The 18440-nt window shown below is 40.7% G+C and overlaps 1 protein-coding gene across 1 annotated transcript in view; it reads left to right on the forward strand.

Moving 5' to 3' along the window:
- Positions 1-3953: 3953 nt before the first annotated feature.
- Positions 3954-18440, forward strand: part of Slc2a13 (solute carrier family 2 member 13) — a 323327-nt gene continuing 308840 nt past the window's right edge. Inside the window, exon 1 of the mRNA XM_026408520.2 lies at positions 3954-4578. Within this exon, the coding sequence (XP_026264305.1) occupies positions 4026-4578 (553 nt within the window). The 5' untranslated portion in view covers positions 3954-4025. The remainder of the gene's footprint in view (positions 4579-18440) is intronic.

Raw genomic sequence — 18440 nt, forward strand, 5'->3', positions numbered from 1 at the left:
TGCATTAATTCAGGAGTTTTGGGGGGGACACTGCATATCAAAATCATAAGAAAAGGCAAGTCTTAGGGGGAAGTATTAAATACATAAGCACCTTTTACATATCATGAGAGCCCTGCTTTACCTTCACACCTATTGATATTTATTCTATTACTACAAATGCCTAGTTTAAGTACAGAAAGTATAAATGAACAATAGTTGAATTCTGACATTACTAGGTTTCCTGAAGATGATGTCATCAAAACATTGTTCTAATCTCAGTAGTTACCATTCATTGAATTTATAGTGGTCAAATTCAATGATTTCTTATGTATTGAGTCTTTTCTATCTATGGGCAATACATTGATCTCTTAGCCAGTCCCTCCTTGAAATGCTTTGCTTGGATTTCATGCCATATTTCTTTACCAGGTACTTGTGGCAACTTAATCTGTTTTACTGACAGCATTAATTTGCCCATCACTGGCAAAACTGTACAACAAATTTCTTATGGGAAGACCATCTACAGTCTTGGCCATATGATTTGCCTCTGCTCAAGCTCAAGATGTGGGCTTTGATTGGCTCTAACCCTATCATTATCAAACTGTAATCTCCCAGTCACAGTAATTAGGTCAGGAATGGGCATGTAATTGCAAGATTCAATTAGATACAAGAAGAATTTTGTGAGGGCTTCAGAGAAAGAAGCTCTTTTCCCATCCTCTCAGACATAAGTGTAAAAGGATATAGAACTTGGAGCTTGCTATAGCCACTTGGGCACCACATGAAATTTGAGAATGTAGCTAAGCAGAGAGATGCAGAGTGGAATGACAGATGATGGCTTGTTGATATCCTTAAGTCCTGTATCCACCCGCACTTGAAGCCAGCTTAATGTAGACTTTTCAAAAGCCAATAAATCCTCCCTTTCCCCAGCTATTTTGCCATAAGCCAGTTTGATTTGTGTTTTGTATCTCTTATAACCTATTTTACTGTGTACATATATACATATGCTGGAAAATGGAGAGAGATTTAGAAAGATGTATTTCAAAGTTGAAGTAGGAAAGGGAATTCAGAAGGATTTTTATGTTATCTTTATTATTAGACTGCTTTATGACATGAAGACATTTCTCTTTCTTTTTAAATATACTCTTAAGTTGCAACTAATGATATTTCAAAAATACCTTTTCACACTTACTTACTTTAATTGTAGATGGACACAATATCTTTATTTCTATTTATTTATTTTTATGCGGTGCTGAGGATCAAACTCAGGGCCTCACGCATACAGGGCAAGCACTTTACCACTGAGCTACAACCTTAGCCTCCTCTCTCTTTTTGGCAGCTCTGGGGATGAAACCCAGGTCTTGCTCATAACAGGCGAGTGCTCTACCACTGCGTTACATCTCCAGGCTTAGGATGCATTATTCATGGAATCAAAAATAAACATCCAGTAAGCATAAAGAAAACATTCTGCTACCAGTTCCTCCATTCTTTCCCAATGACAAAACCAACAATTTTTTGTGTGTAGTTCTAGGCATCAAACCCACGGCCTTGTACATGCTAGGCAATCACTCTAGCACTGAACTACATCCCCAGCCCAACAACAAATATGTATGTTGTATTAATAGCCAATGTCTTTGCCCTATATTCAGAATGTGTAGCATTAGAAGTAAAACTTGTCTTTCTCCTTTCCTTTTACTATGGTGGGTTCTGAAGTTTATAAAACAAATGTCCTTAAAACTGGGGATTTAGAATTCATCTTACAAACAATGATGCTTACAGTTTACTCTTAAGTTACAATTAATGATATTTCAAAAATACCTTTTCACACTTACTGTACTAAATGAATAGTTGTTGCATCCCCATTATCTGCTCTGCAAATGAGAACAAATGAGGCACAAACTAATCAAGTGGTCAACTGAATGTTCTACCATGAAACTGATAGCAGTAGCCATACTTTGTGCCTTTTGGTTCTCAGCCTATGGCCTTTCATTTCACCATAGTCTGCAACTTGGACAGGCTTCTGGAACTCCATTTTAGATTCATTCTCTGGTGCTATACTGAACTTGGCTCCCCCTAAGGGCCAAGAAGAGTGCTGGACTCTGATGCCTGTTTTGACATCACATTTCTCAGATACATTGTGACCACAGGTATACAATGGTCTGATACAAAACTACCCAACTTTCAGTGGTAGTGTAGTGTTCTGTGACCCCAAAACTGAATTTATTGCAAGGGATGGTCAGGAGCCAAGGTGTTCCTTACAACTGAGTTTAAAAAAAGATTGTCTCATCTCAAAAAGAAGAAGCTTACTGTCAGCTGCTGCTCATGTGGGACACCTTGTCTTCAGGAGCCATGCCAACCGGCTCACCACCAGGGGGTGCAGTTTTACTACAGCAGGCAAGGAAAAAGGCGCGCTCTCATCTGAATCTTTTCTGAAGTCTGAATATTACAGAGTTCATTGCTACAGAGTTGAGGGCTGTCTCTGTTTAACTGATCCCTGGGAATGATGGCAGAGCTTTGCTTTAAAGTCTTACAATAAGTTTAAAGAGTTAAGCCCTCTGAGCTCATTAATTCATTTTTCCTAGTTTCCAAAAAGCACCATATTATGGAGATAATCATGACAGATAATCCAAATGAAAGCAATTTTGAGAAATGCCAATATAACTTTTTATTGCAACCGGGATGACAAAAATCCTTTTCTCTACAAGGAAGACTATATGAAAAATAGCCCCCCTGCTAAGAAACCTTTGTTCAAATAGGAGTAATAAAAGAACACTGGAATTGGAATAGAATACCATGGTATTCACTTGGTTCCCTTAGTCTGAGGAATGAAAGTACATCAGAGGGACGAGTTTTCTCTTTAGAGTATTTAAATCAAAGGAGAAAAGGAAAAGAAAATCCAAATCAACATCCGGTAATTAACTCAACAATTAAAACAATTGGCCTCAAGTGAGGTCGAACTGCTTTGTTTCAAGCAAATGGTACTGTTAAAATAGCTCCTTCAAATGGAGGGTAATCGTGAGGATTTTTCGGGAGGGAAGATATCCTTCTTTTAGGCTTGTCGGAGAAGTCAAGGGGAGATCGCCAATCAAATCACAAAGCAGATTCTAGGGTTTTATTTCTACCAGTAGGAATAACCTGGTTATATAAGAGTGGAATGCATACATGTGAATTTTCTTCTGTACACCAGGGATCCAGAAGAGGAGGTTTGAAATTCCTTTGGGGAGATATGTTATCACTGATCTCACAGAGTCCGATGTACTATGCTTTTAAAGCAAGAATAACTCCAAGAGGAACTGGCAATGAGAGAAGAAAGTATAGAAATGGGAGAACACTGGTCATGAATTTCTCGAGAATAAGCTCATTTAATGTCAGGGAAGGAACACACTGAGTAATGCCACAATACTATAAAAGGACGGATATTTGCTGTGTACCATATCAGGATATTTTTTTTCCAGTCCCTTTTCAACCCCTGCTATCCCCAGAACGTTAGGAGTCTGGACAGGCTGCTATACTGACTGTCCTCCTACCCTCCAAACCGTGCCATACTTGTGGGTGGCTTCCCGGGTCTGGGAGCCTGTTAGCAGCATCCCCCCCACACCAGGTGCTGGCGCCCCAAATGAATAAGTCAGGCTTTGGCAGTCGCAACCCACCAGGAGGGTGGGGTTTAGGGTCCGGGAGGGTGGTGCCTGGCCCCGCCCAGGGAGGGCGCCCCGCCCCGCCCCGCCCCGCCCCGCCGGCGGGGCTGCACGTGACCCCGGCCCCGCCTCCTGCCCGCTCCGCAGCGCCAGCTCGGCAGACAGGCAGGCAGGCAGGCGCGGGGCGTGCGTCTGGAGTGAGACCCGCCAGGCTCCAACTCCGCAGCGCCCGAGCGCAGCGGGCAGCAACTTTCTCCCGGTCGCGGCGGTGACGGCGGGCGCTGCGGTGGCAGCCGGAGCGGGAGCCCCAAGCGGGAAGGCGGCGGCGGTTGCTCCCGCCGGGTCGGGCTGTCCAGCCCTCCGAGACCGCCGACCCGGAGCCTCCTCATCCCCCGGGCAGCCCCGGGCCCCTGCCCTATGTCCCGCAAGGCGAGCGAGAATGTGGAGTACACGCTGCGGAGCCTGAGCAGCCTGATGGGCGAGCGGCGCAGGAAGCAGCCCGAGCCGGACGCGGCGAGCGGCGCCGGGGAGCGCAGCCTGCTGGCGGCCGCGGAGTCGAGCGCCAGCCTGCAGAGCGCGGGCGCGGGCGGCGGCGTCGGGGACCTGGAGCGCGCAGCGCGGCGGCAGTTCCAGCAGGACGAGACCCCCGCCTTCGTGTACGTGGTGGCCGTCTTCTCGGCGCTGGGCGGCTTCCTGTTCGGCTATGACACCGGGGTGGTGTCGGGGGCCATGCTGCTGCTCAAGCGGCAGCTCAGCCTGGACGCGCTCTGGCAGGAGCTGCTGGTGTCCAGCACGGTGGGGGCGGCCGCCGTCTCGGCGCTGGCCGGCGGGGCCCTCAACGGCGTCTTCGGCCGCCGCGCCGCCATCCTCCTGGCCAGTGCCCTCTTCACCGCCGGCTCCGCAGTGCTGGCCGCCGCGAACAACAAGGAGACTCTGCTCGCGGGCCGCCTGGTCGTGGGACTTGGCATTGGTGAGTTCGGGCACTGCGAAGGGCGCTCCAGGACCCGGCATCACAGTCGTTGACCCGGGTGTCTTCCTTACTTGCGCCCCACAGGGGTCTCTGTGAGGTCTTGCCGGTCCTTGATCCTCTAGTTCTCTTGCCCTCACACCCCATAGGCTAGTAGGGTCTCCAAAGCTCCCTCTTGGGTGGGTGTGAGGGATTCGCTGCAGTCTCCCCGAGCCCACGTGGAATCTTAGATCGCCCACGGATCATTCTGCTCAGTTGTTGCCTCTCTAAGCGCTTCCACCAACCCCCATAGCCAGCTTTTTCCTTGATCCAGCCTAACCTGATGCCTCCCCCCCCCCCCCCCCCCCCCGTTCCCGACCCGGAACCCAGCCAGTTGTAAAGTCAGAATTGGGTACTTTTAAGAGTGAATTCTGAACTCTGAAGCTATTCTTTGCTACTGCTCTCTTTCCTTCTTTAGTCATTTATCTTAGATGGAATAGTTGCTTTTCCTGTTTTTTTTTTTTTTTTTTTTTTTGTATTTTCAGTTTTCACCCTTTTCCGAAATAATTCCCTACTCTTGAGACTTTTTCCTTTGGATATATATTCACCCATTCTCCTCTTTGTTTTGCATCTTCTGCTTTCCAGTTGGGAACCAAATTATCTATTAAAGATCGTGTTCACTTCCTAAATTCATTTAGGAACTACTCCTGTGGATAAATGCCCAGCAAGATGGATGTTTGCAATTTACTTTAAAAACGAAGGGATTAAGGTTCCCTAGGCATTGATTTTTCACCTTGCTTGCTGAGCAGGGGAGGCAAGTTCTTGGCAGAAGGAAGCTATTTGGAATGTGCTCAGTATTATTAGAAAGCTCTTTTGAGGGAAAGGGAGGAGGGTTGTGACTTAAATCTCACCAGTAATTTTTCTAAGACAGTACTGATGCTTTTTTAATGTTTCACTTCATGATTTGGTGTTTTGTTTCCCTTAGGGTGCTGTTGAAGTCTTTCTCCCCTGTGGCTCGGGCTTGGTGAGAGCACTTTAGACCTGAGGCTGCTGCTGATCTGTTCCTTCACATCTTGTTTGATGTCAGTGCTTTTCACGTTTTTTTCCTCAGGTTTGGAGGGGAAGCCAGTGTCATTTATTCAACTCTGCATGCAGGAACCATGAGCCTAAAATCCACCTCCATGCACTTTGTATCTAAAATCTCTCATCAAGGACCTTCCTTTTGCTTTTTCATTTGTAGGATTAACTGGTGATGCAGGGCACGGCTGTCAGTAAAATGTGAATTTGTCCTGTAAAGTTCCAAATGGCCAAAACCAACTCACTCCATCTGAGATTAAATCTTTGTGTGGAAACTACCTGAGCCTTCAGCAGGATCGATCCTTCAACAGTTAACCTGCCTTAAGGGTCTAGTCTGTTGACTAGAATTCTTTTCCCAGCATTGTCTCCTTGGGACATCTGGACTTTTTTTTTTTTTTCTTTTTTCTTTTCTGTCATAGAATATTTTAGGTAGCAAGATTTGGTCAGTAAACTTGGATCTTATTTGTGATTTTGATATTGATATTTTGCAGAGATCTCTCAGTGAAACTTTCCAGTATTGGATAAAAATGTGAGCATTATCTTTGCTCTTTTCTGACGGGAAAAATTGAGCTGCTCTAGTGCATCAGGTCCCCTTGCAGATGTTGTGCACATAATGGGAGAGCAGAGTCCCCTGGAAGTGCAGCAGGGTGGGACTAAAGCAAGGAAGAACTTGCTGAGCTGCTTCAGAGAGGTTATCTGATGGCCGATGAGCTCAGAGATCAGGGGTGTCCTCACAGGCTGACACCAGAAGCCCTTACCCTGGAGGTGGAAGGAGGTGGAAGGTTGACACCGCAGAGTATTTTAACAGCAGAAGTGAGGAAAGGACCTTCAAAGCAAAGGGGATGAATACTGAAAGGAAAGCACAGGTGCTTAGGGACCAAGGAGAAACTAACAAAAAAGGAGGAAGCAGTTAAAGGATTGGGAATATGGATGTGCAAGAACTGTGGAGGTCACTTACACCTTCCTTCTGTGGTCTCTGGGCTCCTAGGCTGAACAGGGAAGGCCAGCTTGGGACATGGTCCTGATTCAGTTCTAGTAGGGCCCATTGTAGTTCTTCTGGAAAACACCACTCAGGGTAGAATCCTTGATGCCAAATTTTGTTAAAATCCTCTTCATTTAGAAAATGAAAAATAATATAAGGTCACGAACAGGTTTTAAAGTAGGCCCCATTAAAAAACATTAAACACTTCAGATTAGGATCTCTGTTAAGCATGTGGCTGTACATAAGAAATCCTTAACATTCATAAGAACTCAGAAGAATTATTTTTAACTACAAGGAAATGGGTCCTTTTTTTTTTTAATTTATTTTTTTTAGTTTTCGGCGGACACAACATCTTTGTTGGTATGTGGTGCTGAGGATCGAACCCGGGCCGCACGCATGCCAGGCGAGCGCGCTACCGCTTGAGCCACCATCCCCAGCCCGTAATGGGTCCTTAATATGAGTATTTTTGAGGGACATTAAATGACTTTTGATTGTTTAATACACTAAGTCTGGATTAAATTCATGTTGTTTTAACTAAAAGTTTTATCTGTAATCAGGGGTTTATGATTGTTTCTGCTCTTTGATACTTGGTAAATGTCAAATCATAAATTGTGGTTTTGGTACCCTTTGCAGATAAGTTTGCCATGATAACTTCTTCCCTAAGTATATCATGGTAAATATAAGGCCCATGGGGACAGGGAGTTTTGCTGCTTTTCTTCCCCATATTCCTGATACACTGGAGACATTTGCTGAGTAAGTGGATGGATTGTGAGCAGAAACATTAACAAATTTCCACTTCTGGTAGGGTACCACTTACCACTTTGTTAGAATTGGTCTGTTCATAAGGCAAAAGTAGTACATTGTCACAATATTTAAAAGGTCACCTAGAGGCTTTAGTTGTAATAGTTTAATGAATGATTCATTATCTATTTAACAAATGCTAATTAAAGCTTCCATTGCTGTTCTATCTGATTAGGGGTGGCAATAATTAGAAAAAAATTCCATCGTGGAGGTGATCATTCCCTAATGGAGAAGAAAGACCCATGAACAAGCAACTAAAATTCAATAGAAATTTCTTTAAAGTGCCAGAGGAAAGAGAAGAGTGGATGATTTTTTTTTTTTTGGAGGGGGATGGCAGTAAATAGAACACAGGATTAAGTAAGGTTTTATAGAAAGGAGGGTATTTAGACCAGAGATTGAAGAATAATGAGTTCAGGTGATATAGAGGTAGCCAGGAAAATGCTTGTTTAATACTTTAAAAAAAAAATTCTAGGCACAGTGGAATACTTTGCATACATATATTATCTCATTTAACCTTCCTATGTGAAACCAGGTCTCCTTTTGCTGGATGTGGAAACATTTTAGAGCACTTAAACAAAAAGATACAATGTCCAGATTCAGAAAATAAGACCTCAGAGTTTTTTGCTTTTTCTATTACCTTACTGAGCATTTAAGGTGGGGTTAACAGCAGGTATGAATGCAAGGAAAATCAAAATATTGTTTGAAACATATGTGAGAGTGATGGGATCATCATGAGAGTGGAATGTTCTGAGGGTTTTAGGCTGGACAGGCCTTAGAGGCTATGCCTAAGGAGGGACAGCCATTGGAGGTTCTCAGCTGTAAATGATGTAATTAGATGAATCATCCCTTGAATCTGATTTTTTTTTTATTTTTTTCCTTTTTTTTTTTCTTTTTTAAAATTCTGCCTTTGAGCTCTTTGGCTTTCTCCACTAAACATTCTTGCCCCTTGGAATTATTTCAGTTTTAGAAATTCTTTGCTGTGTTGGTTACCACAGGGTAGGTGAGGCATAGTATGAGGTCATGTGACTTAGGAAGAGTTATGGTCCCTTAGTGGAAATCTTTGGAAAAGAAGGATGCAGCGGGTATGGTTGTGAATCTGTGTTAAATGAGTCATACAGTAAAAGAAGCATCAGGGATGAGAGGTATTTGTGTTTTAGCTTTGGGATCTGTTTCATTGACTAAGTGCAACAAAATAAGTTTACCAAGTGCCTGTTTGTGAATAGGGCATTGTTTTAGCTTTTTCATTTTTCCTGTTTTGGTCCTGAGACCAGACTTTCTTCGTGTTTTTTTTTTTTTTTTTTTTTACAGTTACCGTTGCAACCTGAACTTTTTAAATCTGAAGACTTAGATTTTAAATAGGGCACACTTATGACCCCAGAAATCACTGTATTCTAATAGGGCAATCTTATTAGTTATGCCCTTTACACATAGTTCCATGCTGTAGGTGTTTGTTTAGCAGAAATTCATCTGTGATCAGTGTTTTTCAGTGTGGTTATAGCAAGAATGAAGGAATGTCAGCTTGCTCAGGTTTGCTTGATTATTTTCTGTGAACTTGTATCTCATACATAACACACACAAATTGTCTGGAAAGGCACATTGTTAGAACATAGTACTGTTATCACTGTTGGCATACATATAGTTAGGCAGAAAGCATACGAATGAGCCTTTTTCCCTGATGTTGGAATTTACTGACCCTTACAAGTGGTGATTTGGTGCCTGTGTAGGAATATCAAGGTCTCCAAATACTGATACTTGCCAACATTCAGACTTTCACTGTGAGTTGACATGAATTTATACAGCAGATTTGTTGGATTTACCTTGGGTTGACATCAGCTTCTGTCAGCCCTAGTTTCAGGACTCCCTCTGCAGGAGCACAATTGATAGCGCCAGTTGCAGCTTGCAGTTGGCATCTTATGCCCTATTGAATAATATTTTGAGATATACCACATTTTCCCCCAAATAATCCTTGAAATTCTTCCTTAATGTAAGTCAAATGTAAGATCTTGTTTGATCAAAGCATTATAGAATATTGAGGTTAATGCAAATAAAGATTACTTTAAGGTAGGGAAAGTTAGTTAGAAGCAACAAATAGTCAGCAAATGTTATTAGATATTTTTTTGTTGTTGTTTGAGGGAGAAGGGTCGATCAAATTAGTTTTTTCTATTTCCCCTATTTTTTTTTTGAGAGAGAGAGAATTTTAATATTTATTTATTTTTTTAGTTTTAGGCGGATACAACATCTTTGTATGTGGTGCTGAGGATCGAACCCGGGCGGCACACATGCCAGGCGAGCACGCTACTGCTTGAGCCACATCCTCAGCCCCTCTAATTTTTTTTTAGGGTGCAGGGCTGGGGATTGAATCCAAGGCCTCACACATGATAAACAACCCCTCTGCCACTGAGCTGCTTCCCCAGGCCTTGGTTATTTATTTATTTATTTTAAAGCAGTGCTTGTGTGTTGGATTTATGTTCCCTACTGGTATGAAACTGATAAGTAAAATAAAGCTTCCTTTCACTTCTGTTTCCTCCTCCTTTCCAGCTGGTGGCACAGGGATTGAGTGTCGCAGGGTCACACTGTGGACTGTGACTAGTTATGTTTACCTACTGGTATTGCAACATCCTCCCCAAATGAGATGTCATAAGTCTGCTAGCATGAGTTACATGAAATTATTCACATGACTTCACTGGACTGTGTTGTTCCTTTTCATTGATCCATGTTCCCCTCTTTGGTATGATAAGCTCAATGAACACAGTCAAAGTTGATTAACTTCACACTAAAGTCAGTGGTATGAACACCTCTAATGATCAACAACCCATTTAGGAAACTCAAATGGCAAGCAGTATGTGCCATCTTTACTCGAAAGCACATGAATCTAATTTTTTTGAACTTGGTGCCTTTATACAGCCTTCCTGTCTACAACTTTTTTCATTTCTCTTTTTCCTATAACCATCAGTTAATAAATAGTAGCAGCATTTCTAATAGTAACTATTGCTTATAGTAACAAAATTTCCATTGTCTAGAGGAAAATCTGTACTCAAGTCCTCAAACTTGTTCCACATTTAAGATTGAATTTTGAGCTGGGGTTGTAATTTTGAGCTCAGTGATGGAGCACTTGCCTAGCATGTGTGAGGCTCTGGGGTCGATTCTCAGCACCACATATAAATAAGTAAATAAATAAAAATAAAGGTCCACTGACAACTAAAAAAATATATTTTAAGAAGATTTAATTTCCTTGCATGTACAGAGGAAAAAAACCCCCAGTTTTAAAGGTACTTTATGTGAGGTCTTTTACTAAATATTAGTACCACTGTTTGGAATGGAGGTTGTCAGGAGCTTCATTTCACAGCAAGGCTAACCAGATTCAGTGGGTCACCAGTCAGATTGCAGCATCTCTCTGTCCTGAGTCAAGGCAGTCTTCATAGCTGAATGTGGGTTGGCAAACTGTTAGCCTGCAACACCCTAGAAATGATTATACCTAAGATATGTTGAATGATTATACGTCTAAACAGGTTGCCTGCACCGATTCCCATAGGCTCTGTAATAACCCAGTGGAATAATGCAGTTATTTAACATGAGGATATTTAGGCAGAAAGAGAGGAAGTTACTTTCTTGTGTTTTATGACTACTGGGTGGAGCCAGTGTTGTCACCCAAGAGGTCTGACTTCAGTTTGCCTGTGCTGAGCTGCTCAGCCATGCTCCTCCCTGAAATCAGCATAGTTGCTCTTAGCCATGATAAGTCATATGAGCATGACTTGAGTTTGTTTTAGTGTAGACTTATTTTCTTATTGTGGTGAACGCATAACATTGCACTTACCGTCCTACCCTTTCTCAAGTGTTGAGTCCACCAGTGTTCATTCACCCTTTACAACATTTAGGATTTGATAACTTTAGATATTGCAGATAAGTGGAATCATGTAGTATTTATCCTTCTGTGACTGACTTATTTCATATAGGCCTTCGGGTCAATCCATATTGTGGCATGTGGCAGGATTTCTTTTTTTTTGGTACAGGGGATTGAACCCAGGGACACTTTACCACTCAGCTACATCCCTAGTACTTTATTTTTAAATTTTGAAGCAGGATCTCACTAAGTTGCTGAGGCTGGTCTCAAACTTGTGATCCTCCTATCTCAACCTCCCAAGTAGCTGGGATTACAGGCATGTATCACTGTGCCTGGCCAGAGTTTCTTTTTTTAAGGCTTCGTAATGTTCCCCTGGCTCCCCCTAACCCCCCGCTCCATTTCTCTGTGAATGTGCATGTATGCAGTATTTTCTTTATCATTTTATCTGTTGATATTGGGGTTACTTCTGTCTTGGCTTTTGTGGATAATGCAGTGAACATGGGAGTGCAACCATTTCTTTGAGATCCTGCTTTGAATTATTTTAAGTCCGTATACAAAAATAGGATTGCTGAAACATATGGTTGTTCTATTCTTACTTTCTTGAGCAAACTCTCCACTGTTTCCCTGGGTGGCTGCACCATTGTGCATTCCTGCTAGCTTCACGAGGGTTCCAGGTTGTTTGCATCCTTTCCAGCACTTGTGATTTTTCTTTCTTGTGACAGTGGCCATCCTGATGGATGTGAAGTGATTCTTCACTGTGGTTTTGATTTATTTTTCTCTTGTGATAAGTAATGGTGAGCATCTTTCCATACATTGGCCATGTCTTTCTCTTATTTGGAAAATTGTCCATTCAAGTCCTTTACCTACTTTGTAAATGGGGTTATTTTTGTTAGGTGGTAGATTGTCATATCTAATTATTAATCCTTTTTCAGATGTGATCTACATATACTTTCTCCCATTTCATAGGTTGCCATTTCACTCTGTTGATGTTACTTTCATTTTTCTATTTTTGTTTATGATCCCTGTGCTTTTGGTGTTATATCTAAGATGTCATGCCAAATCCAGTGTCTTAAAGCATTTCCTCTTTCTTAGAGTTTTTATAGTTTTAAGTCTTGAATCCATTTGAGTTAGTTTTCATATGTGGTAAGTTAAGGGTCCAGCCTTATTCTTTTGTATGTGGGCACCCTGTTTTCCCACTACAATTTTTCAGATGTTTTTTTTTCCTGAACATTATTTTAAAAATAACAGACTTTTAGCCAGGCAGGGTGACTAGCATCTGTAGACCTTCTACTCACTTGAGTTCAGGAGTTTGAAACCAAGCTGGGCAACATAGCCAGTCCCCAAACAGACATCCCTTTAAATGTTAATGACCTCTTCAAAAACACACCTCTGGCGTGTGTCAAGGAGTGACAACAAGGAAAACAAGAGTGGTTAGAACATGTCTTTCCCAGCCAAGGTCTTATGTACAGGACGTCCATCATCAGGGAAGCTGTGTCACAACTCTTATGTACAGGACATCTGTAATCAGGGAAGCTATGTTGCACAACTTCAGGGGAATCTGTTCACTGTGTGTGCACTGTAGAAGGCGCATCACGTGGAATATGGTGAAAATGAGACATTGGAGGTCTGACTGCACAGCGGCACTGCCTGTGACGGGCAGCTTAAAGTGTACACAGGCTTCTCCTGTTTCACCTTTAAGCTTATGGTTTTCTCTCCACTTGTACTGTAATTTTCCATAATATTCTCTACATCCTGTGTCCCCCACAGCTATTTCTACTGCGTATTGACTTTGTTGGGTGCTGGAGAGACAAAGATTAAAAATAGTTCCTGTTCTTAAAAGACCCAAGTGTGGCAGGGGAAGGCAAACAGGAGAGCACAGTAGTATGGTATTCATCTGACCATAGAAGTGTCTGTAGGATGTTTATTCATCCTTCCCAACTTTATCACAAAAGCTCTCTCAGTGGCCTCTGCCGAATGTTAGCACTTTCCTTGAACCACAAGCATGGCATTTTGCATCTCCCCCAGTAGACGAGAAATTTATGGGGCTTTGGTAATTGGATATTAATATTATTTACATACTCCCACTGCAGTTACTTCTGTATCTTTTATATAATAAGCTCGTAAATATATTGCAAACTAGAGAATGTATAAAAGTAATTCCCAATAAAATACTGCTGTAGTTGAATACTAGAAACCTCATGTAGCTACTCCATGGCTGTAGTGTTAATTAAGAAAGTGTTGTAACATGGCAATTAAGCCTGCAGCCTCTGGATCCCAGCTACCTGGGCTCAAACCTTGGCTGGCCACTTCCTAGCTGAGTAACCTTTGCTTCAGTTTCTCATCTGTAGAATGAGATAATACCTGCCCCAGGATAGTTAAGAAGACAGTCAGTATTTGTACAGTATTTTTTGGGTGCTTGGCAAAGTAAAGCATCAGTGTTTGTTAATCATTGACTAAAAGCCTTCAGCAGATTACCCTGTGTACCTCAGTTTCCCAGTCTCTTAAATGATTGTTATCATGGCAGTTAGGAAAAAAAAGTTGTAGAAATTAAATTAGCTATACATGTAAAAATGTCTATCTGTCAAAACCATTAGCTCTTGTAATTAGAAGTAGTCATCTCCCTTCAGTCAATATCCTAACACCTTTTTACAATCAGGGGAAATAAAATCATTGTTAATATTTAATGTTTACCATAACTAGTAATGGATTTATAATATTCCATGATATAACTTGACCAAACTTGGAAGACTGAATAGTTTAAAAGTAGGTAGCACTATCTTTTGAGTGCTCAGCTTATATCATGTAAGGTTTAGTTCCAGTAAGACAGAGGAGATTTAAAATGGGTTTTTAAAATGTAAAGATCATAGGTGGTATGTGAGAGAAGGTTACTTTTACAGTGGAGAAAATAGAAATTGGTGCATGTGAAGCCTTGAGGTGAGTGAGTAGTTTTTCTTGTAATGTGGAGGATAGAATAAGAAAGTGGTAAACATGTGGACCTGTTTGTTCAGGGGGTAATCATGGCTAACAGAGCCCACAGGTGCTATGATATTAGACCTGCCTGTAATTATTTTATATTTTATATGCTCGTTTGAGAACAAAATGTTCATTTCCCAGTGGGAAAGCTATATCTGCCTTTTAAAAGGCAAAGAATGAGTAGTTTTAATAATAATAGTAAAAAACTTGGAAGTAATAGCTTTGGAATAAAAAGAATTTTAATAATGGAAGCTTTCATATAAAACTCCGTTATCATATTGGGGCTTTGTTTATGACTTCATATCAAGAATTCATTCCATATAACATAGAGAGTTAAATTGGAAACCAAAATTGCATGCCTGGTATTCAAGGACCAAACATTAACCATTTAAAATTTGACTAGCAACTACTTTTAGTTTTGAAAGAAAATTACATAGTGACTGAAAATGAGTTGCAAAAATTGGACCATGGTTTTAAATCTTAAAGTATGGGCTTCACTTTAAATTGATATTAGGGTAACATCTGATTCAGTTATTGCCATTTTTACCTAACTTGAACATTCACTGCAAAGCTATAAAGACAATTGCTTCTGGGATGGTCCCTTTATGCCTTTTGAACAGAGGGCATGTTCAGTGTAGTGAGCTAGCAGAGCTGTCTGGACTTGGAGGGGTTGTGTAGGTAGTGAAGTTGATGGGGTGGAAACAGGAAATAAACAACAGGCCAAGTCCTTTGTCACTTTGAAAGTAAGCTTGTGGGGAAATTTTCTAAAATCTTAGTCACTCCTACCCTGTGTCGGGGAATACTCAGATTTTTTGGTGTTTACTATTCCTTCTACTTATTCATCCTTTCAAAATGATTTCTGATATTAAACTTCTTTCAGTACACTTGAGTCAAATACTGCAAAGAGCATAGAGTTCTCATGGGCTGTCATTTTGTTCTTGGAATATATGCCTTGTGAAAAATCTCTGATCTTCATTTCCTGGGATATAACACTTAAAGGGCAGTTTACCGGAGGTGTGGTAAAAAGTCCAACGGGGGTGGGCCCCAAAGCATGGCCCAGCCTTTCTCCATGTGTGGGCAGCTTTAGGTGCTGTCACTCACTAACATAAAGGTGAGTGTTTTCCTTAGTCTAAGAAGGAATGAAAGGAAGCTGGACATGGTGACCTATGCTTGTAATCCCAGGTGCTTTGCAGGCTAAGACAGGAGCACTGAAGTTTGAGGCCAGCCTAGGCAACTTAGCCAGACCCTATCACAAAATAAAAAATAAAAAGGGGTGGGGATGGGGCTGGAGTTGTGGCTCAGTGGTTGAGTGCTTGCGTAGCACATGTGAGGCACTGGGTTTGATCCTTAGCAACTCAGAAAAAAAATTTTTTAAAAAGCTGGGGTGGGATGTGTCTTAGTGATAGAGTGCCCCTGGGTTCCATTTTCAGTACAGTGTGAGGAGGAAACATGAATGAAAGGAAGTACTGAGAGGTTGGTTAGTTAAGCACTGTTAGTGACAATGCTAACATTCAAACCCAGGTTTCTGATCAAGGATCAGTTTGTATTCCTCCTTCCTATCATTATTATTATTATTATTAATTATTATTATTATTCCTCCTCCTCCTCCGGAGATTGAACCCAGGTACCTTTTACCACTAAGCTACATCCTAAACACCCACTCTTCCTTTTTTTTTTCAATTTAAATTTTGAGGCAGGGTCTCATTAAGTTGGTTAGGGCTTCCTTAAGTTGCTTAGGCTGGCCTCAAACTTGTGGTCCTCCTGCTTTATCCCTGGAGTTTCTGGGATTAACAGCTGTGTGCTACTGTTTCTGGTCATTCCTTCCCATTATATGACAAAGCTTGTTCTTGGTTGTGAAAGCTAAATATTGTTAATATTTAAAAAAGATTTTAAAAGGTGATACTATTGCCTAGATTAGTATATCTGTATTTGATGTACTAATAATTAAAATTCCAGTAGGAGATTTTATAGAATTTTACAAAATAATTTTTGAAAGAATATTAATGGGATTGTGAGAGCAATAAAGAGATAGAAACATTAAGTAAAGAGCAATTATTCCAAATAAATAATATGTACTGTAATGTATAAGATAGAAGTCAGGAAAGGATAATTGGAAAAAAATGAAATTCTAGTGTTACGTTCAGTTATTCATAAGAGGTTCTTATAAATATTTGTGTAAGAATCATATAATGCAAGGAGAAAAGTTTATTAAGTGGTTAAGAAAGAAAGTGGGATAAGAATATGAATGACAATTATGTATGTGAAATTTAGCTCTCCTTTCCTAATTAATATCACATTGGCTTAAGAGTCCTTGAAGTTTTTAAGAAAAGAGTAATGTAAAAAAAAATCTGTCAGTGATATCTTTCATTACATTATTTTTAAAGCCTTCAAGTGGAGATTTTAAAAACAAGGTGACAGATAGGCAAATATAGAGGTAACTTTATTTACTAAGCAGAAAATGTATTCAAAGTATATTAAATGGACTCCTCTTTATATCAAGAGAAAATACAGTTAGTAAAAGAACTCTTGGGAAAGTGTTAAGCCTTGTTAATAATTCAAAGTAAAAATTATTAAACTAGTGAATTAGAAAAAACTCAGGACTAGTTGTTCCCTAGGAAAATATGATGACTTAATTGATTTTCTGCTTATAATTGTAGAGACTATTCTAAATAATACCAGACCTACTTAACATGTTTCATTCATTTACTCTTTTATAACAAAGTTAGAATTATGGATGCGTATTAGATATCTAAGTAGTTACTTAGATACTGAGGTTAACATGGTGAAATCTGTGCTTTTGCAGTTCAAACTTTACAATATTTACTCTAGAAATTTCAGTTGAGGGATTATAATGAAGGGAGGTAAAGAAAAGCTCATTTTGGATGAATGTTTTTATATGTGTTTAGTATATGGTTTTAAAAGTTTAAGGGAACCCATCTAAGTAAAATACCTAGAACTGGGGAAATGGTTGTTAACCATGTGCCTGGTAGAACATTTCATTGCTGTTCAACTTGGAAGCATTAGACCTTAGGTGTATCTAAACCCCACAATGATATGCCCATAGTATAGAACCCAGTTGTGTGGACACATTGTAAACATCTCAACAATTAATAGCTGTAGAATTTGGAAGTATAAAGCTTACATACAGTTCACATTTAAACTTAATTTATTCTTCCTTTTATGTTTTCTATTTTTAATGGAATTAAGTATTTTAATAGGATTTAATGTCAAAATTTTAATGGGATTTAGATTTTGTTTTAAAATACAGATAACAAAATATTCTTACTCTATAGAATGAAAATTTTAAGAAATGATGACAAAAATGTTATAAAGAATCTAATTATATTAAAGTTGTGTGGGTGTGATTTTCACTTGATTTTTTTTTTTTTTTTTTTGGTACCAGGGATTGAACTCGGGGGCACTCGACCACTGAGCAACATGCCCAGCCCCATGTTGAATTTTATTTAGAGACAGGGTCTTACTGAGTTTCTTAGTGCCTCCCCATTGCTGAGGCTGGCTTTGAACTCCTGGTCCTCCTGTCTCAGCCTCCCCAGCCGCTGGGATTACAGGCCTGCACCACCGCACCAGGCTTCCCTTGAAATTTTAACTCATTGTGTGAACTAGCAAGACCTCATGATGTGTGGAGTATATTTCTTGGATCTTATTTAATCTGCCCCAGGAAAGTGTCTTGTTTACTTTACCACTGAGAATCAGTCTTCCACACTCCTCATCCCCTTTGTGTTGCTCGGATGACCCTACCTGCACCTTGCCCAGCTGCTGTCTTCCTTCTCTTGTTCCTGTGCTTGACCTGTCTGTGTTTTTGGCTGAGGCCTAAACTGTCATTCTAGATACTTCGCTTTTCCTTTTATATCATAAAGCCCCCCCGCCCCCCTTCCTCTTGTACTGGCTGCTTCTCCTCAGCATGTCCAAATGCTGTTATTTTTGTTATCTTTTAAAGAAGATCCTTTCTGCCTACTCTCCCTCTTTCAATTTCTATCCCATGGTTTCCTCTTCTTTACGCAGCACAGTGGCCTATATTCATTCACTCCCTTTCTCCCCCAGTTCTGCATCCTCTCCAGGCAGGCTTTCATCCTTAGCATTCACCCACATTGCTCTTGTCAAGAGTACCATGTGCTCTGTTGCTTAGTGCAAGGAGAGTTTTCATCTTGTTCTCTTTGTCCCATATCAAAGGCAACACAGTAAACCAGGCCT

This window comes from Urocitellus parryii, chromosome 5 (genome assembly GCF_045843805.1).
Source record: "Urocitellus parryii isolate mUroPar1 chromosome 5, mUroPar1.hap1, whole genome shotgun sequence".
NCBI classification, from domain to species: domain Eukaryota; kingdom Metazoa; phylum Chordata; class Mammalia; order Rodentia; family Sciuridae; genus Urocitellus; species Urocitellus parryii.